Below are 19,953 nucleotides of genomic sequence, written 5' to 3' on the forward strand. Positions count from 1 at the left end.
GACATGTTGAAAATGAATAATTCAAATTCTGTCATACATCATAAAATAACCAGTGGCGACTCTAGAAACAATATATAGGGGGGGCACACAAGATACCACAGTCAAACTGGGGGGGCATTAATAATTTCCACCATTAAATCATACCACTGAAAAAACACACACACACACACATATATATATATATATATATATATATATATACCGTATTTGCTCGATTATAAGACGACCCTGATTATAAGACGACCCCCCAAAATCAAAATATTAATTTAGGAAAAAAACAAAAAGCCTGAATATAAGACTACCCTATAGGAAAAAAGTTTTACTAGTAAATATTAATTCATGTAAACTAATTATATATAATAAACTATAATTATTGTATAGATCAACACATTAACACACAAACCCAGCTTTGCATGTATAGATCAATTGAAATTCACTTGTGATCTCAGCACTGAAGGTATATATCAAATAAACAGAATCAAACATACAAATCCTGTATTTGCAGGTATACAATAATAATATATGAAACGTAGCATCGCAGGTATAGATCAAATAAATACATGGAAACAGCATTGCAGGTATTAATCAACTGAACAAGACATACAAACCCTGTATTTGCAGGTATACATAAATAATGTATGGAAACATAGCATAGCAGATATGGATCTACAGAATAACACAGAAACCCAGCTTTGCAGGTATAGATCAATTGGAAAACACGGCATTAATGGTATATTTAAAACCCCCTAAATTACAGGGATAGATCACAGGTTGCACACCCAGATAACACACATACGATTTGCCATCTTTGTCCCATATACACCCTGCCTGTGCCATCTTGGTCCCCAAGGCTCAAACATCCTGGTAGTGCCATCTTTGCCCTTCCACAATTATACATCTATGATACGCACAATCACATTAACTCATGCTCTCCCTCATTCAGACAAATCATCCACATATTAACGCATGCTCTTCCTCATTCAGACAATTCATCCACATATTAACTCATGCTCTCCCTCATTCAGACAATTCATCCACATATTAACTCATGCTCTCCCTCATTCAGACAATTCATCCACATATTAACTCATGCTCTCCCTCATTCAGACAATTCATCCATTTTAAGAAACTACACCCCTTGGAGCTTCAAATGAGGGGCTACATGTATTTCTAGGACAAAAGTTGAGTGCACAAATAATGATGGAATATGTCGCTTTGGCTAGAAAATATGTTTTTTCTATCCATAGCGACATGTTCATTTGTGTCTTGCGCACTCCAGGTTTGTACTAGAAACACATGCAGCCCCTAATTTGATGCGCCAAGGGATGTCGTTTTTGCAAATGTGTACTTTTTGTGCCATAATTTAACTTCCTACGTGAGCAGTAATGCCACGTCAAGGCTTCAACCCTAATTACTGACCATTCACACGCCTTTCATATCTCCATTCACTCGCAGAAGCACACACCATACTTTAAATACATTCACTCACAGACGCACACACCATTCTTTCCCCTTACAATCCCAAAGAAATGATGGTAAAGGGAGAAAAAAAAATCACTTTTACAGCAAAAATAAGTTTTGCAGTAAAAATGCAAGGCGCTCCAGGGATGATATGGTTACTCACGTACCGCACAGGCTAAATGGCTGATTTTAATAATATTTGCAGTTCATCAGGATTTCAAAAATTGCCTCCCTCTACCGTTGGCTAAATTTAACCCCATGATCAAAGGGATCATAGGATTAAAAATTAGTATCGGCCATTTTTAAAAAGGGAATGTGACTTTTTATAGCTATATGATCGCTGTGGTAACATTGGCTACCACAGTGATCATTTAGCTAGAATACTTAAACTTTTTTTTTTTTTAAAGGTTAAACTACTTTGTTTAAATAAATCATTTTTTTTACATTTTTATTTTTTTAACTTAATATTTTTTATTCTTTTTTTACAATCTATATACCGTTGGAAAGGTGAGTCGATTACCTTTCCAACGGTATATGTTGGGGGTATGTAGCTGCTTAGATGCCTGAGATACAGGCATCTAAGCAGCATGCCCCCCATACCTCTTTAACTGACAATTGTCAGTTGTTAATAAAGTTGCGCGGTGACGTCATCGCGTCATTGCGCGAGACGTCACCGGGCAGATCAGGTGGCTCCGGTGATGCCCTTCAGTTTGAGGGGCAGATCGCCGGGGTAGGTGGTGATGGAGATCCACAGACCTCCATCAAGGTAAGGTAATGCTAGTGACGGCATGGTGCCGTCGTTAGCACCTGACTGGGACTAATTAATACTGCAATTGCCCCCCCTTGCCCCCCTGTAGCGACGCCACTGAAAATAACTAATGGTTAAAAATGCTGACGTAGAGAAATTATTAAATGTAGCCTCTCTCTTTTGTTTTAGAAACAAGATCCTGTAAGCTTTGATGACGCATTTAAAAAGCTGTCAAGGGATGTCCTGAATATTAGATATTCTCTCTTACCATACCTGTACACCTTATTGTTTGAAGCACACACCAAAGGTTCCACTGTTATTCGACCTTTATTACATGAGTAAGTAATTATCTTCGTACCATCATTTATTATAACATGCATTTGCAAATGTTTAGCATGTCATTTATTGTGTTAACGGTACCATTCCTATCCATATTCCAACATTTTGTTGATATTCCACACATTACATTACAACTCATTGAAACATTTCAAGTTTTCACAAATTAAATGTTATATATATATATATATATATATATATATATATATATATATATGTGTGTGGGGAAATCTACTTCATACAATTAGCAGGTAAATGAGAACCATGCTGCAATAACTAAATGAATTGCATTTCTTATTTTAAGATTCATTGAGGATAAGGAAACATGGGATATTTACAAGCAGTTTCTGTGGGGATCAGCATTCATGATAACCCCTGTGCTTGAAGAGGTGAGTATTTTTATACTTCTGTATTAATCAATATATTCATTTTATATACCATAGATGTAAGTAATTTAGCCAATCCGAGAATGTGTATTTTTTTTTCCTACAAAAGAGATAGGACCAGCTTTTACAAAGAAAGTCAACAAAATTAATTATGAATTGATTGGCAATGGATATAGAGATTTGGAGATAGATATTTGTTTATTATTCAAAACTCTATACATTTTGCACCAATTTGTACCATAATTTTCCTTAACACAATTTTCTTCTATGTGATATAAATGTAAAAGCATGGCATATGATGCTTTAATGCATGTTTCTCATTAATCATAGAATGCAAGAACTGTACAGACATATTTTCCAAATACCGTTTGGTATGATTTTCACACGGTGAGTACGCTTTCAATGTCTTTTCTATGCTACCAGTGGTTTAAGTAGCACAACTACATGTGAGTACAGGGTAGCTTGCATTTAGGCACTAAGATTTCCCCTCTTTGACACAACCTTGTCATTAAGACAGTTAGACAGTGGATCAGCCCAAGTTGGAGAATCATGACAGGACTGAGACCAAATGCCCCTCTTTTCCCATGCAAGTCCACCCCTGGCCATGGTGATAACACCACGCATAAGTATAATAAATAAAAAAAAATAATAATAAAAATATATACATTTATATATATAGCTATAAGTCATAAAAATTGACACATAGGTTAAATAATATAAATTAGATATATTTTATTTGTATAACAGCAATAGTTTTATTTTAGGAGTGTTGCATGTTTTATAATATTTTATAATATTTTTGTTGAGATAATACTAATAAAACTAATAATAGTAATATGTATAATAATGTATTTTTTCCATCCTTATATGTACAATTTTCAGGAATAGATATTTTCTTGTTTCCCTATTTTATTCTAACTGTTTTCTGTTGTATAGCAAGTATCAAAACCATTTAGCCAAATACAGTTTTTTGGTAGCTTATCAATTATGTACATAGTAATTTGGCAGCTGTCAAAGAAGAAATGAAGTGATGTGGTGGTAATTAAATGTGGTCAATGAAATTATTTTATCTTTAGGGTGTTAAAGTTAACGAGACAGGAAAATGGGTTGAGCTGCCTGCACCTCTTGAACATATAAACCTTCATGTTCGTGGTGGCTATATTTTACCAATGCAAGAACCTGGCATAAATACACATCACAGGTGAATACTTATCTTAAATGAAAAATATGTTTTAAAACCCTTCTATATATATGCTGTTTGATTTTCATATTCCATGCAACTCTGATCACATAGACTACTGTAGTCCCCTCTAAGCGAAAAATATACAAAATATATAAATGTATTTGTGTTATAATAATAATAATAACCATAACATCAACATAATATGTGTGTAATTTGAAAGCTAAAGACAGGAGAGTATGCAGAGAAAAGGCTACAATCATATTTTCTATATAATAAACCGATTGCTGAACAGTACTGAGTGTTCTTGCAAACAAAGAAATCATGCTATTTGCAGTTAGAGTCACCATAGGATGCAATTTGAAATAAAATATATAGAGTATATTTTTATGTATACAGATTGAATTGTTCAATATAAAATATAGTGGACAATACACTAATATACAAAGATGGGCATCCCGCTGCTCTACGTCATACAGTTTTATAAAATGGTATTTTTTTCATTACTAAACTTGAAAAACAAAAAAGAAACATATACAATGGCATTTCCCAAACAAATATAGATAATACATAAGGAAATTCCGCTTCTTCATGTAGTATTATACCAATACATACATTGTCCGTTTGAAAGTATCACTTTTTCAGCTTGTAGGCCCACCCCCTCCTTATAGACAGCCTAGGTTAATGCTTTGGTGCCAAGATGAATGTAAACACCAACGACATAGTTTGCCTGTGGCACTAGAAACTCTAGGGTCAGGGCTGATTCTACATCAGCTAACCAGCTTACACTGTACGGGGTTCTCATTTTTGATGAAGTCCATACCATTTTATAATGGTCAGTTGCACACACAGAGTGGGAAGGGATGGAACCATTCTGCCCATGGGGCAAACCCAAGCTCGAGACCCAATAATAAAGTGTCCCAAAACATTTGGCTATCAATGACAAGAACAATAATGTTCTATGGACACAATCTGCAATATATATTTTCCTAAAATGGACTGTATAAAAGTAGCATCCAAAGAAGTCGGTTTGTAAATGCTACCAAAATCACCTGTTATTCTAGATGGCTATGTACACTCACTTTACTGACCACTTTATTAGGTAGACATTGCTAGTACCGGGTTGGACCCCCTTATGCCTTCAGAACTGCCTTTATTCTTTGTGGCATACTTTCTACAAGGTGCTGGAAACATTAAATTGGTACTAAGGGGCCCAAAGTGTGCCAAGAAAATGTCCCCACACCATTACGTCACCACCACCAGCCTGAACTGTTGATACAAGGCAGGATGGATCCATGCTTTCATGTTGCTTATGCCAAAGTCTGACCCCGCCATCGGAATGTCGCAGCTGGAATCGAGACTCATCAGATCACTCAATGTTCTTCCAGTCTTCCACTGTCCAATTCTGCTGAGCCTGTGCAAATTGTAGCCTCAGTTTCCTGTTTTTAGCTGACAGGAGTGGCACCCGGTGTGGTCTTCTGCTGCTGTAAGGTTCGACATGTTGTGCATTCAGATACCTTGGTTGTAACGAGTGGTTATTTGAGTCACTGTTGCCTTTCTCTCATCTCGAACCAGCCAGCTCTGTCTCCTCGTCCAAACATCTGCCGCTCACTGGACATTTTCTTTTTTTTTTGGACCATTCTCTGTAAACCCTAGAGATGGTTTTGCGTGAAAATCCCAGTAGATCATCGGTTTCTGAAATACTCAGACCAGCCCGTCTGGCACCAACGACCATGCCATGTTCAAAGTCACTTAAATCCCGTTTCTTACCCATTCGGATGCTCGGTTTGAACCACAGCAAGTTGTCTTGACCACATCTACATGCCTAAATGCATTGAGTTGCTGCCATGTGATTGGCCGATTAGCTATTTGTGTTAACAAGCAATTGAACAGGTGTACCTAATAAAGTGGCCAGTGAGTGTATATGGAACTGCAAGTAAAACATACTGAGAAGGCTTTTGCCATTGACTCAAAATGTTTAAATCAAAGCAGTCCACTGGGCAATTGCTCCAGTTCCTCTTTTGCCAACCCTCCCCTGCACACATCACCGTCCAAATATTAAATATTTTCTGTTCTTGTAGCCGCAAGAATCCAATTAAGCTCCTTGTAGCTTTGGATGAAAATCAATCAGCCCATGGCCATTTTTTCTGGGATGATGGTGTAAGCATTGGTAAGTGTCTTTGGATATTTGCATTAAAAGAACAATATACTGTACATTCCAGAACAACAATGAGCTGCTGAAAAATATTTCAATTAATGATGTTCCTTTATTTGAAGGAATGTAGCACAAATGGGTTTGACAAAACTGGGCACTGGTGTTTTAGAACCATTACCCTTTTCTGCCTTATTTGTGTGTTATGTACAACATGCACAAAGAGGTTTTTTAAAAAAAATATTTTTGGATTTTGGAATGCAGCATCTGTGTATGCAGGCATATTTTTACACAACATTGACTAATTTTTTTTAAGAGGATAAGGTGTACGAGAGGAAAGTGTATATATGGTGCACTAATATTATTCATGACAGTGGTGTCCAACTTGGGATGGAGAACTGGCATGTTATACTTACATGCTGAGTAAATTCCACATTATGTAAACGCAGATAATTATAGATAATTACAGTGCAAAGCAAAACAAATAAGAATTCATGCGTGTAAAGATGAAGCTGTTACTGTTACATATTTTAGATGGTTAATTTAACTATGGAATTAAGTGAATCAATAATTATGAAATACCTGTAAGTGATAAATTGGATACCATTCCGGTGATATTATATAGTGCTATCATGTTACTATCATTTTCAGATGGAATCGAAACCGGTGTTTACATTACTTATGAATTTTCTGCTGGCCCAGTAAGTATGCTTAATCAATTTTAAATCACAGAATTAATTCATAAAAATATACAGAAGTTTATTTATATAGCGAGGTATGGGGCATTAGAGAAGATTAGAGAGGTATAGATGTATTTTTAATGTATTTTAAGACTAAATGTTACCCTTGTTCAATAATGATGTACTTACTTTTATGTAAGTACATAATTATATTTAAAAAAAATATATAATTATAATTTAAAGTTATACATTGGTAATTTTTAGTATTGCACATAACAAAATAGTCTTCCTAATGCAGGACTCGGATTATGTATTTAAAAAGAATATGCAAACCTATCCTGTACCTCTACAGTATCAAGATATGGATAGTAATAGTATGTTTGGAAACATAAAGGATAGCCTCAAGACAGACAATTAAAATCTATTATGACAAAATATGATACAAGTACACTTTTCCAATCTACTAGGAATGTATTAGCATAAGCATATTTTCTTGGTTCATAGAAATGAAATGATTGGTGCAAATAACCAGTAAAATAAATACCTTTCTTTCCAGAATTCTTTGAACTTAGAAGTAACCCATGCTAAATATATTGACCCAAACAATGTGAAATTTGAAGAAATTCAGATTCATGGGCTGTCAAAGCCTATCAGTGACCTTGTGATTAAAAAAGATGGTTTAGTGCAGTCTTCAAATCCTCAAATTTCATATGATGTGGACAAGCAGGTAAATATGGCCATATAAAATTCAACAATGTTTGGAACTATGATATTTTTCAGTGCATTCTTTAAAAAAAAGAAAAATCTAATCTATACTGTCTATTTTGTAGATTGCAAGTATAAAGGGTATTCAGTTATTGCTGGGTGGAACATACACTTTGGAATGGAATCAATATCTGGAAAGATTTAACTGTTACCCTGAAGAAAACGCAAGTAGAGAAGGATGTGAACAACGTGGATGCACCTGGAATGTATGTAGACCATGTGCTTTTTTAAGTTAATTGCAATCACTTTAGTCAAATAAAAAAATTTAAATACAGAAATACTGCACCACCACTCACACATATATCTGTATTAGATATTCAATAATACTCTACATCTTTTAACCCAAGGGAAATATTGTATACATTTGTAAATTTTTCTATGATTTTCTATTTTCTGATTGCTTGGAAATTAAAAATAAACTCAAAATACATAGCTTGTATATATATATATATATATATATATATATATATATATATATATATATATATTGTCGATTATTGTATGCAGTAAGCTATAATGTTTCTGGAGTATCCATTCATAGCTTTTTATTCTTTTGACTATTACAGGTCCCTGCTAAACCTGGTGTGCCATCATGTTTCTATCCCAGGAGCTATGGGTACACTGTAAGCAACATAAGAAACACTGCCACCGGTATAACGGCAGATTTAGAAAATGCCCAATCCTTTTCACGCTATGGTGATACCTCTCCTCCTATACAAAAACTTCATCTTAATGTTATCTACCATGAAAATAACATGCTCCAGTTTAAGGTAAGTCTTCCTTTATTATTACTTTTAATTTTCTTCATACAATATAGAATTTTATGATGAGACATAATAGCAAATGTTTAAAACCATGGAAGACTAAGTAGCCAGACCTGAGAACAACGTATGTTAAATGTTCCAAGGCGTGTTCCTAATCCATGGCCATAACTTCCATTTAATGCAATTGTGTTTGCTAGTCATTTACTTTGTATATTTGTATGAGTTAATTAGAAATAACACTTCTAATATAAACAGACTCATTACGTTGGGGGTCAAAAGTTAGACATCCCACTATTGATGAACTTCATTCCCAATGAGACCCCTCTGTTAGTAGATAAAGTTCTACCCCTTTTGACTATCCCGTCGCATTGCAGTTTAATTAACCTAAATTTGCAAGGTTCATTACACATCTGTTTTGTAACCCAGTCATAGAACTGGTGTACAAATTATAACTTGGCTAAATGGTTAAAGAAGGGGCCTGATTACCTAGAAGGCTTGTGTAAAACATTCTTCCTCATTGTTATTATGAACAATATTGACTAGTCGCTTTGTTTAAGAGCCATAAGCCCTAATATACCAAGCATACCAACACATATTTATGTGAAATAAAGTGAATATTAAATGTGTGAAAATTAACCAAACTTTATATTTATTTATTTATTTATTTATAAATAGATTGTTGATCCTAACAACAAAAGATATGAAGTTCCTGTACCAATAAGAACTCCAAACAGTCCAACAAGTACAGAACAGCAAAGGATGTACGATGTTGAAGTTGTAAATAATCCATTTGGCATTCAAATTAAAAGGCGAAGCACTGGGACCATTATGTAAGTAATGATAAATTGTGCATAAAGGAAAAACATTTACAGTAATAATTTAATATTGAAATGGCCCAGGGTTGGCAACATATGACCCATTTAAAAGTTCCTACAGCTCTTTGTAAGTTGGTTAAATCATTAAATTTGTTTAAAGCAGTGTTTTCTTTCCCTAAAACTCTATTTATGTGAGAACAGGAAAATTTAACTCCTAGACAGAAAACATAGTTTAAACTTCTTCTTCTGATGTATATTTTTTTAACCTGCCATCAAATAATCCTATGGCTTGTCAACCAAACAGTATTAAGATCCTGGGAGAATATATTATGCGTTTTTTGTATAACTACTAGCTCATCAGTAATGAGTAAGGTTGAGAGTAAGGCAATGTCTTTTACATATACATTAGTACAATTAGTATTTGAGCAGCCACACTGTCAAAGTCATTCCTGTGTTACCCTTGTAATCTTACATGTTTCTATAAAAGGCAGAATATAAAAGGCAGAATGGTTTTGAGGTCAGATATGTTTAGACAAGGATTTACATGGTCCATATTTTTCCACTGGGCTGTACTAGAGCATATATATATATATATATATATATATATATATATATATATATATATATATATATATATATAAACATATCAAGAATTGTATAAGATATGTGGTTCAGAGAAAACAATATTTTAATGGTTTATGCTCCTCTTCTATCATATCTAAACAATGTTTTTAGTTTTGAATCAATATTAAATTGTTTCTACGAATAACGCCTGTCATTGTTGTGAGGCATCATATTCAGCAGTGCTGTAATGATGATAAGACCACTTTTCAAGTGGTAATTTCTCATACATAACCCAATAGTCTTACTTAACATGCATATATATTTATAATATCACTTTTTCCTTTTCCAGCTGGAATTCTCAGGTTCCTGGGTTTACTTTCTCTGACATGTTTATTCAGATATCAACCATTTTACCTTCTCATTATATCTATGGTCTTGGAGAAACTGAACATAAAACATTCCGACATGACTTAAACTGGCTAACCTGGGGAATGTTTTCCAAAGATCAGCCTCCTGGAGTAAGTATAAACTAAATAGTATGTACCCCGGGACACTTGGGGGAGGGCTAAATAACTTCAACCAGGGGGACAAACCAGTATTCCCTATATCTATGTTGACCTTCATCTCAATTCCAAGTCTCTCCCTCTTCTTCCAACTAGTTCCTTTCCCTATCCTTCCCACTATATATAATCAAAAAGTTACAAAACTACCTCAATGCTGTGTCTACATTTGTATGCAGTTGATGAGATTTTAGGAATAAGCATAATACATTTCAAGATAAACCTCACCATTAATCTTGGCTTATCACTTTGTACCTATATTTAGTTGTAGATGTTTCATTTATATATTGGCAATGTTTAGTGTTTAACAAAATGATTGGGTGATATCATAAGGAACCCACGATGAATGCTGTATAAAGGAATATTAAATAATAATAATAATAATAATAATAATAATAATAATTTTTATACACAGCAATAACAGATCACATTTCAGAAAAGTAACACATTTTTTTTTTAAATGATCAGCTAAATTCTTACTAAATGGCGGGATGGAGTCTCAAAATAAAAACTCACTGCATATCCATCATTCCTGCTGCAGTATTTTTTGTCATGTGTGGAAAAAGAAAAAAGTCACTTTAGTTCAATGATGATTCATTCCAAAAGTCATAGGCCATATCCAATATGCTTTGAAACCAGGCAGAAATTCCTCCTGACAACAATGGAGATCACATCAGAAGACATTATTCACTATTCTTCTGAGCTTCTACAATATGTCATGTAGTGACATTTCTTGTCAGTGTTTATAAAAAAAGCTATAGCATCTGTCATTCCTCCAAATAAGGTGTGCTTTTTATCTCATGGACTAATATCTTACCTTTCACAGTAAAACATTGCAGATAATAACAATAATTATTTCATAATTCCAATATCCAATTTTAGTAAAAAAAAAAACAAAAAAACATCTAAAACAGTATTAAAGGAACAGTCCTCAAAATTGTATTTTTAATGCATTTTAGAGTCTATTTTCTATGGACTCCAATAAATTTTACTAGCATAACATGTGCTATTTAGTTATTGAAGTTAAAAAAAAGACTTCTGTCCTCCAATAACCACCATCACTGAAACCAGGAAGCAATTCCATTGAAGACACTGAAGCAGTGTTGAACTCAGCTCTCATTAACAAAAAGTGGGAGTTCTATGGAACATGTTCAAAAAGCATACTCGGGCATGCTGCCTGATTTATTTCCGTAGAGGGAGCTGGGGGAGGCGTTATATAAAATAGAAGTAAAATTTTCTACTTCGAATAACCTAACAATGTCTGCACCTATTGAATGCACTGAAATAGGCAAAAAGTACTTGAATATGCATTTAACATCCAGATAGGCCCCTGGAATGCTCATGTATGCATAGTAATGAAGTACAAAATGGAAATGGTAATGTGCCAATGTTTAATATGGAATTGGTAATAGACAAAAAATGTTTCTCCAATTATAAATCTTTTATTTTACTATAAAATAAAATAAAATGAAAAATGGGAGACAAATGCAATGTTCAAATAGCATAAGCAAATCTCTCATGTCATCATGTATCAAATACTATCAGGATAAGACCATAACACCTATTTAAATCTATAAATCAATATGACTGCTTGCTGATAGATTTATCCTTTCCAGTCATATAGTAAATCACATTAATGCATGCTCTTCCCTTTCTATATTCCTTTGTGCTAATGGATTTCAAACAAAATGCCTTAGCAATTCCCAGCAATTTTCTTGGTACATTATTCATGCAGGCATGCTTATATATATATAATGGGTCTTACGTATCCTTTTTAAATAGGGTGAATTAATATAATTGAGTACAAACTACAATTCTTATGTACTAATTTGTACATTAAAGGAGATCTCTGTCTATTAGGCAGATATGCATATCGAGAGGGGGCAGTCCATGGGATTGTGCATAGACCATTATTGTGCCACTATAAAGAGCATAAAGAAAGGCGCTCTGTTACTACCGGGTGTCTAAGTTAGTCAAATGTTAATGTAGGATGTGCCTATGTCCAACATTCTTGGGACATAGGGCAATGACCAGCATAGCACACGTGACTGTGGCTACCAATGTAGTGTGAGAAATATGAGAAGAGGGTATTACACCATCCACTACTGCTAACAAAGCACATTGCTGTTTCATGACATTAATAAGAACAATTTATATACTGTATATTTGTTTATTGCAGATATGTACTTTTTGGACAATGATCTGGTCCTTTAACAAGATGATCAATCATAAAGGACCAGATCATGGTCCAAAACGTTGATTGATTGGCGTGAAAAAAAGGCTGTAAAGTGAGAATGCTTTAAAAATTAGACATGTGGATTGTTTATTTTTATCATTTAACAAAGTGAGTCAACAAAAAAACTAGGTACAGGGATTTTGTAGGGAATTTGGTCAAGAACATGTGATCAATAAGTTTAAATATTACAGGGATGTGTTTCAAGATGGTGACTGAAACATTTATATTTATGTGGTTGTGTCCAAATCTTTTAACTCAATGTTTATTACAGAGGTGGTAGATATAATATTCATGTACCATCATCTGGATTGCAATACCCATCCTCTTGTCCTCCCTCTAGTCTCTTTTATTATTGGTGTAAAGATTTACAACTCAACTAAAACTTATGTAACAGAAAAAGTACCAGTATAGTAGTATTAGAATAAGATACGATATATCTTGCTTTACTGTAAAAAGAATAATATAATAAAAGAAAAACATTTTTTGTTAAGTCAGCAGTCGTAGGCAACATTTATACTTGATTTCTTACAATCTTATTTTTTACCTATAATTTTCATTGTTCTTATTTTTTTTACAGTATAGACTGAATTCATACGGTGTGCATCCTTTTTACTTGGGCCTGGAAAACGATGGAAATGCTTATGGCGTTTTTCTTCTTAACAGCAATGCAATGGGTAGGCTCAATATCTGCTAATTTGTAGGTACAAATAGACAATGCATTCCTATAAACAAAGTACCTTACTATATAAGTAGAACTGCAAAACTTCAATGCCCGACCTGATCTCTATAGTTTCAACATGATAACGATGGGAACCACAAAAATGCATCTGTCTGATTTCCCCTGGGGTCTTATGCTAGTACTAGATATTTTAAAAGTCTACCCTACCACTCCAAATATTCTTTCTGCGCCAGATACATTGAGAGACTTATTCCATCTTTCTTTGTTTTTAAAATATTTTGACACCAATACCCGAGGGATAATGGTGGGCTTAGCTTAGCTATCATTCAAAATGCTGCACCGATATTTCCCATGTAGCAACTTTCAAATTTAAATTCACGTTTTAATCAGTTATGCATTATATTTGTGCAAGTGTAAATGGAGAATGAGAAAACTAAATTTGACCTAAATAAATATGCGTCAGAAAATGATTTTAAGATTGAGATAAATAATCGGTTGTTTTCTAGATTACCTATAGATAATTGGATTAATACCATTTTTTTTTCTACAAAATACAGATATTTATGCTGTAAACAATGGGGGTTTTTTTCCCCATCAAGGCTGTGATATATCTCTCTATGCTATGATCTCCTGTAATGATGTTTTATGTACTGAATCTGCTCCTAGATCCCTTATTGCCTATAGTCTATGCGAATTCTGTAGTAATCATGTATTGCATTTTAAATTAAGAAAAAGTTTTTAACCTGGGCACAATATTTTCTTTTCTAGATGTGACACTACAGCCAACACCAGCTTTAACTTATCGCACAATTGGAGGAATTCTAGACTTTTATGTAGTAATGGGTCCCACTCCAGAGATGGTTGTTCAACAGTACACACAAGTAAGACTTGCTATATAACCATTATGTCTATAATGTCAATGAGATCACTTTTTAATTATTGTTTTTTTTTTTTTATTCAGCTTGTCGGTCGCCCTGTCATGCCAGCCTACTGGGCACTTGGATTCCAGTTATGCCGCTATGGATATGCGAATGATAAAGAAATCGAAGCGCTATATAATGACATGGTAGCAGCTAACATTCCATATGTAAGTCTGGAATATGGGCCAAAGACAGCTAAATCCCGATTTAGTTAATTTTATTTGTAAATTCAGTTACAAAACTTTCATGGATATTTTCATGAATAGTTAAATGTCTGTTGTACAAGTCAGAAAACTAAATATATCAAGATAAAATATGGTGTTTCTACCCATTAGTTTATTAAACATATTAATTGTCACGCCTGCCCCAGGGTCTCTGCTGCTCCAATCCTGCATGTCAGAGTACAAATGCCGGGTACCTCGGGGGCATAGTCTTATTGTCCCTGCCCATGGCCTTGTTATTATACCTATGTACCCTCACTCTCCTTGTAGCCCATGCCTATGCAAGAGAAATATTTAGTCTCTAGATGTTATCGACTTGTCCTGAGTCCTGCACCGGTTTCCATTTCCTTTCCTTGCTTTTCCAAGTTATCTTATCCTGTTACACCATCGGATCCTGAACTTTGTACCACACCTCTGTTTGGCCTTCACTTTCTTTCCTGCCTTATCCCTGTGTACTGGTGTCACAAGTCCTGCTCCGGTATACCCAGCCTCGGCCTGCTTTGACTAAGATTCTTCCTTGTTCAAAAATCCCCTGACAATACTGTAGATAAGGATATGTAGAAACTAAACTAGTGGACTAGATAGAAATGTTATAGAAGGTGCTCCTCACACCCAGTGTACCAATTTAGGGATTATTTTATTTAGAAGTTAACTACTGAATCTTCTAGATTATAAAGTCGTTTGAGCAGGGCCCTCCTCTCATGTTTATATACTATTTGTTATATCCTTTCTACCCATTGTACAGCGCTACAGAATATTATGGCAATTAGGAAACAATAAATAATAATAATATTAGGGGATATTTACTCTCTTATCCTGCGGTTTACACCTTATTTAGTTAGGCACTTCTTAGGTACTCAATATTAACATTATCTTCCGATTGTTATTACATTTTATTACATTATTGTTACATTTTATGGTATATTAAGTTTTGGTACTAGGGTTTCAATACCCCCAGGAATCCTTGTAGTACCGTATTTAGCACATAGATGAGCCACTGTATGATAAGATTCTTCCTTTGACTACTCACCAGATTTACCTATTCCTTGCTCTGTTTTAGAAGTAGACTACATGTTTTATAGAAAAAGAGAAATATATTACATTATTTTGGTACAGGTAGAATTTTGACTGTTTAGTTGATGAATATCTTGAATGTGGTGTCCATTTTTTTAGGATGTACAGTACGCTGACATTGACTATATGGAAAGGCAGATGGATTTCACTTTGAGCCAAGAGTTTTCAGGTCTTCCTAATTTAGTTGACAAGATCAGACAAGACGGAATGAAATTCATCATCATGCTGGTAAAAAAATAAAACAATATGTGTTGGGTGAAATGCTTTATTCTTCAAAAAAACTGATATTTCAGGTCATAAGAAGGCAATCTCAGCCACCTGCTTTACTTAGTAAACTGTGAGTTATAAGTCAGTTGAAACAATTAATCACACTGATGTTTTTATGAACTATGGAGAATCTGCACTTGTAGCAGGAGAAATTCACTGAAGTTGATCCTTCATAACTTTAGACTTTAGCGAATAAACTCATTTGAGGTGACATGCCCATGATAAAGGTGCCTTTTCCACACCCCTTACACAACTGTATACAACAGTATGTACCTTTGAAATACTAAGAGTACAGACATACAATTTATTAAGACATTGAAATCCATTTAGAACTATACTTTTAATCAAACATATGCAAGTATTGTGTGTTACCAGGCTTGATAAAGATTTGTACAGCATTGTGAATCTGTATTTTTTCAAAGCTTACTTTGAGTTCAAAAAAGGTGTTGTCATAAGAGAGAAAAAAATAATCTATGGTAGTCTTCACTTGTCAAAAGTATATTTGTCAGTTTCATGAAAGTTTCTAGTTCTTGCTTCTTTCTAATTCTGATAGTCTAAAGTTCTTTACAGTGCATCATTTTACATTAGTTCCAGTTAGGATACAGTGTTGAAGTTACTATATAAATCAATCAATAGTAATAATCTTTGGCGTTTTGTAATATTTAGGAAATTGCATTCCCTTCTGTATGTTATAACTGCATAAACACCACTGTATTCCATACTTATATATGTTTTACAAGCAAACCTCTGCATTGTTGCATTATAATTACAGTATGGTGTGTGTATGCTTTATTATTCATTTATCATTGAGATTATATAGCTTTTTCCGATATATTTCCTTATGACAGACAGGGGTATCCAACTCCCACACAGACTTAGTTTATTGTGTAAATTCTATAATATGGCATTTCATGTTAATTCTTTGTTTAATTTTTAGGATCCAGCCATTGCAGGAAATGAAACCCAGACTTACCATGCCTTTGACAGAGGAGTTCAAAAAGATGTGTTTATTAAATGGCCAGATAGAAGTGACATTGTATGGGGCAAGGTAACTTGACAAGTGACTTTGGGTTCTAACCTTTATTGGGTGTCAGACTGAAAGTGGTTAGATGTTACACATCATCCAAGACCTTTTGGTATACTGTATGCATCTTATTTTTAATATTGTCTTCTTTGGGATACTATAATACAAGTATATACCGGTATTTGCAAACATTGGTAAACAGCAACCTTTAGTAGAATACTTGGGTATTCTAGTTTCAGTAACAAGACTAGCAGATAAAAAAGAGCTACTTGAAGTTATAATTTATAATTGCAATTTAAAATAAATTACAGTTAGCACCACTATAGAGGAATGCATTGACTTTGTGAATAATTTAATATGCATTCTTCAGAAGAAAAGAAAACACACTTACTTGAGAAAGAAGCTGCAGCTCTCGTCCTCTGTGGCCCAATGATTCTTGCCACCAATTACTTACTTGAAGCTGCCAGTCAGTAGTAGGAAAGCGCTCCTATTAAAACCAGTGGCAGCACTTTCCATACATGTGCGCTGACTGGTGGAAAGTGTATCATATATCCACAATCCCACTATGCATTTGCAAGGGGGTTAGCAAAAATTAAAGTACATATGATGGAGTGTCTGTTTAATCTTTAAGCCAGGATGCAACATATTTATACCAGAAAACATATTCTAACATCAAATGCATATGCAGATTAGATGGCGCCTATACATTTCACCTGCAACAATATTGTGTGCTTTATATCATTTCAGTAATGTAAATGGGTTAAGTCGTATTAGTCCAGTAGACGATGTCAAAAAAACAGAGTATTGCACTATGCAGTGATACTTTTTTATTACAGTAACATACTATTTAAAAGACTCCTCTCTTCTTCAGATCTGAAGCAATATATATTTTGCTTTATCGATATTCCAATCATATGAAACCCAAAAATTTGAAAAATATATATTGTAGTAATCTTTGTAAACATTGATTGTGCAATTGCAGTAATATATATATACCCTCACATATAGAGTGTTAGACACATTTCAAATTTGGTACTTTAGAACCTCTTCTTCGGATTACCGTAATCTCCAGCCTCAAAAGTAAAGAAATTCTGTCAGCAGAAAGAAATATATTGCAAATTTGAAGTGTCTCCAACATTCCTATAAAATGTGAGCGAATATGTTACTACAATGGAACAATCACAATTGTCAAAGATTGTTTTTTTGGGTCATCACATGTGTGAAATATTGATAAAGCAAAAATATATTACGGAAAGGTTGTATATGTTCAATCAGAAATATCACTAGGCGCACAATAGCATTCTTTTCCTTTTTTTTATTTTATATTCTAACATCCACAAAACTCCATTAAAAATTAACAAGCACAGAACTGTTGTATTTAGCCTGAATGCTTCAGAGATTTGCATGAACTATTATTATGATATATTCATAAATTGCTCCGCAAACTTTTTTTGTGACATTAAAAAAAGTCTTAGCTGACATTAGAGAATTCTCAAAAGTATACACTTTGCTGCAGGGAAATTACAATGCTAACAGTATTTCATTTTCAATATGCCCCTTTCAGGTATGGCCAGATTTACCTAATGTAACTGTAGACAATTCACTTGATTGGGATACACAAGTTGCAGTAAGTATTTCAATAATAATAATAATAAGCTTTTACAACTTCATAAACATACATATATCTGAGATTATATTTTTTTCAGTTTTGCTCTAAACTCCTGTGCCTCGGCTTGACATTTTGAGTATACATTACGTCTTAATAATTATGAGCCCTAAACAGAGTGGGATAATGATATGTTATAATTTTAAGTATAAAGTTATATATTGTCAGTCAGAAACCAATTATATATGTTTATGTTTAAAGATATCTGATTCAGGTTTTGAGTCCTAAAAAATAAATGAAAAAGGATATCAAAACATTAATGAATATACACTTTGTTGTATGGTCATATGGTGATTAATGTCTGACATCAATTCCTTTTGAAAACTTACTGATGCTTTGTAACATGATTAACTCCATGATGGACCAATTAAGCAGTGCTGAAAAATGACACCTACTACCAGGTGTTTGAAGCCATTCTATTACTATAAAGGGATTGGGAATATTTGTGAGAAGTGTTAGGCAAGGAAGAGGCTATTTAGGTCCAAACTGATTTTAAAGATCTACTGTGGAAAGTTTATTTTATTTATTGGAGTCATTACATGTTTCTTGGAGTCATTACATGTTTCTACAATGAAAATAGCTTTTCCATGCCACAATGTTTTACAGCAATTAATTTCTATTTTAAGGTCATTTTTGAGTTTGGGATGCTTCAAACTAAGGTTCAATTGTAACCCAGAAATATATGGATGTACAGGGCCCCCCTTAGGCAGTTGCAATCGTGGGACCTGTCCCAAGTCCCCCACTGTCACACACTTGTGGTCTCTCCAAGAGTGAGTGAAGGCCGTAGGTGGGATTACATTTAGTTTTAGCACATAATTACTTATATGTGGCAGCCTGCTAGATTCAACATCCACATGCTATGTGCAGGCTGAGTATATCGAGACCTGAAGAGACCGTTAGTGTGAGACAGAGAGGGAGCCTGACTTTCCCCCTCCTAAGGCCAAAACAGCCTTTCATATTGTTCTTGTATGACCAACTCCCAAAAAAAGGGGGCTGACCTCCAGATCTAAAGGGCTAAAGTGAAATACTATGACAGTAATAATTTAAAACTACATACATGTCTAGCAGTAATGCATTCTGTTTAATGTTTAATGTTTTGTTTAAGCGTTTCAGAGCTCATGCAGCATTTCCAGATTTCTTCAAGAATGTCACAGCTGAATGGTGGTTTACTGAAGTAAAAGAATTTAGGGAGAATTATATCAGATTTGATGGCCTTTGGATTGTAAGTTTTTGTTTTTTTCTTGTCCTGAACTAGAAAAAGATATATTAGTATCCTTAAATTTTACAGTTTTGAACAATATATATATATATATACAATATTGTGATAAAAAACTTGTCTTGTTTAAGGATATGAATGAACCTGCAAGTTTTGTGCATGGATCAGTCTCTGGTTGCAGAAATGATCTTTTGAACAATCCTCCCTATATGCCAGGTAAGATTTACTAATCATCCACA

General features: G+C 34.0%; 1 protein-coding gene across 1 annotated transcript in view; it reads left to right on the plus strand.

Annotated features, from left to right (window-relative positions):
- Positions 1 to 19,953, plus strand: part of SI (sucrase-isomaltase) — a 76,049-nt gene that overhangs the window by 42,484 nt on the left and 13,612 nt on the right. Inside the window, exons 41-59 of the mRNA XM_053459041.1 lie at positions 2,399 to 2,547; positions 2,850 to 2,934; positions 3,262 to 3,318; positions 4,008 to 4,132; positions 6,193 to 6,281; positions 6,915 to 6,964; positions 7,500 to 7,670; positions 7,774 to 7,914; positions 8,275 to 8,478; positions 9,148 to 9,302; positions 10,201 to 10,369; positions 13,225 to 13,321; positions 14,095 to 14,207; positions 14,288 to 14,413; positions 15,641 to 15,769; positions 16,746 to 16,856; positions 18,397 to 18,459; positions 19,604 to 19,720; positions 19,846 to 19,930. Coding sequence (XP_053315016.1) covers positions 2,399 to 2,547; positions 2,850 to 2,934; positions 3,262 to 3,318; positions 4,008 to 4,132; positions 6,193 to 6,281; positions 6,915 to 6,964; positions 7,500 to 7,670; positions 7,774 to 7,914; positions 8,275 to 8,478; positions 9,148 to 9,302; positions 10,201 to 10,369; positions 13,225 to 13,321; positions 14,095 to 14,207; positions 14,288 to 14,413; positions 15,641 to 15,769; positions 16,746 to 16,856; positions 18,397 to 18,459; positions 19,604 to 19,720; positions 19,846 to 19,930 — 2,236 coding nt within the window. The remainder of the gene's footprint in view (positions 1 to 2,398; positions 2,548 to 2,849; positions 2,935 to 3,261; positions 3,319 to 4,007; positions 4,133 to 6,192; positions 6,282 to 6,914; positions 6,965 to 7,499; positions 7,671 to 7,773; positions 7,915 to 8,274; positions 8,479 to 9,147; positions 9,303 to 10,200; positions 10,370 to 13,224; positions 13,322 to 14,094; positions 14,208 to 14,287; positions 14,414 to 15,640; positions 15,770 to 16,745; positions 16,857 to 18,396; positions 18,460 to 19,603; positions 19,721 to 19,845; positions 19,931 to 19,953) is intronic.

This window comes from Spea bombifrons, chromosome 3 (assembly GCF_027358695.1).
Source record: "Spea bombifrons isolate aSpeBom1 chromosome 3, aSpeBom1.2.pri, whole genome shotgun sequence".
NCBI lineage: Eukaryota > Metazoa > Chordata > Amphibia > Anura > Pelobatidae > Spea > Spea bombifrons.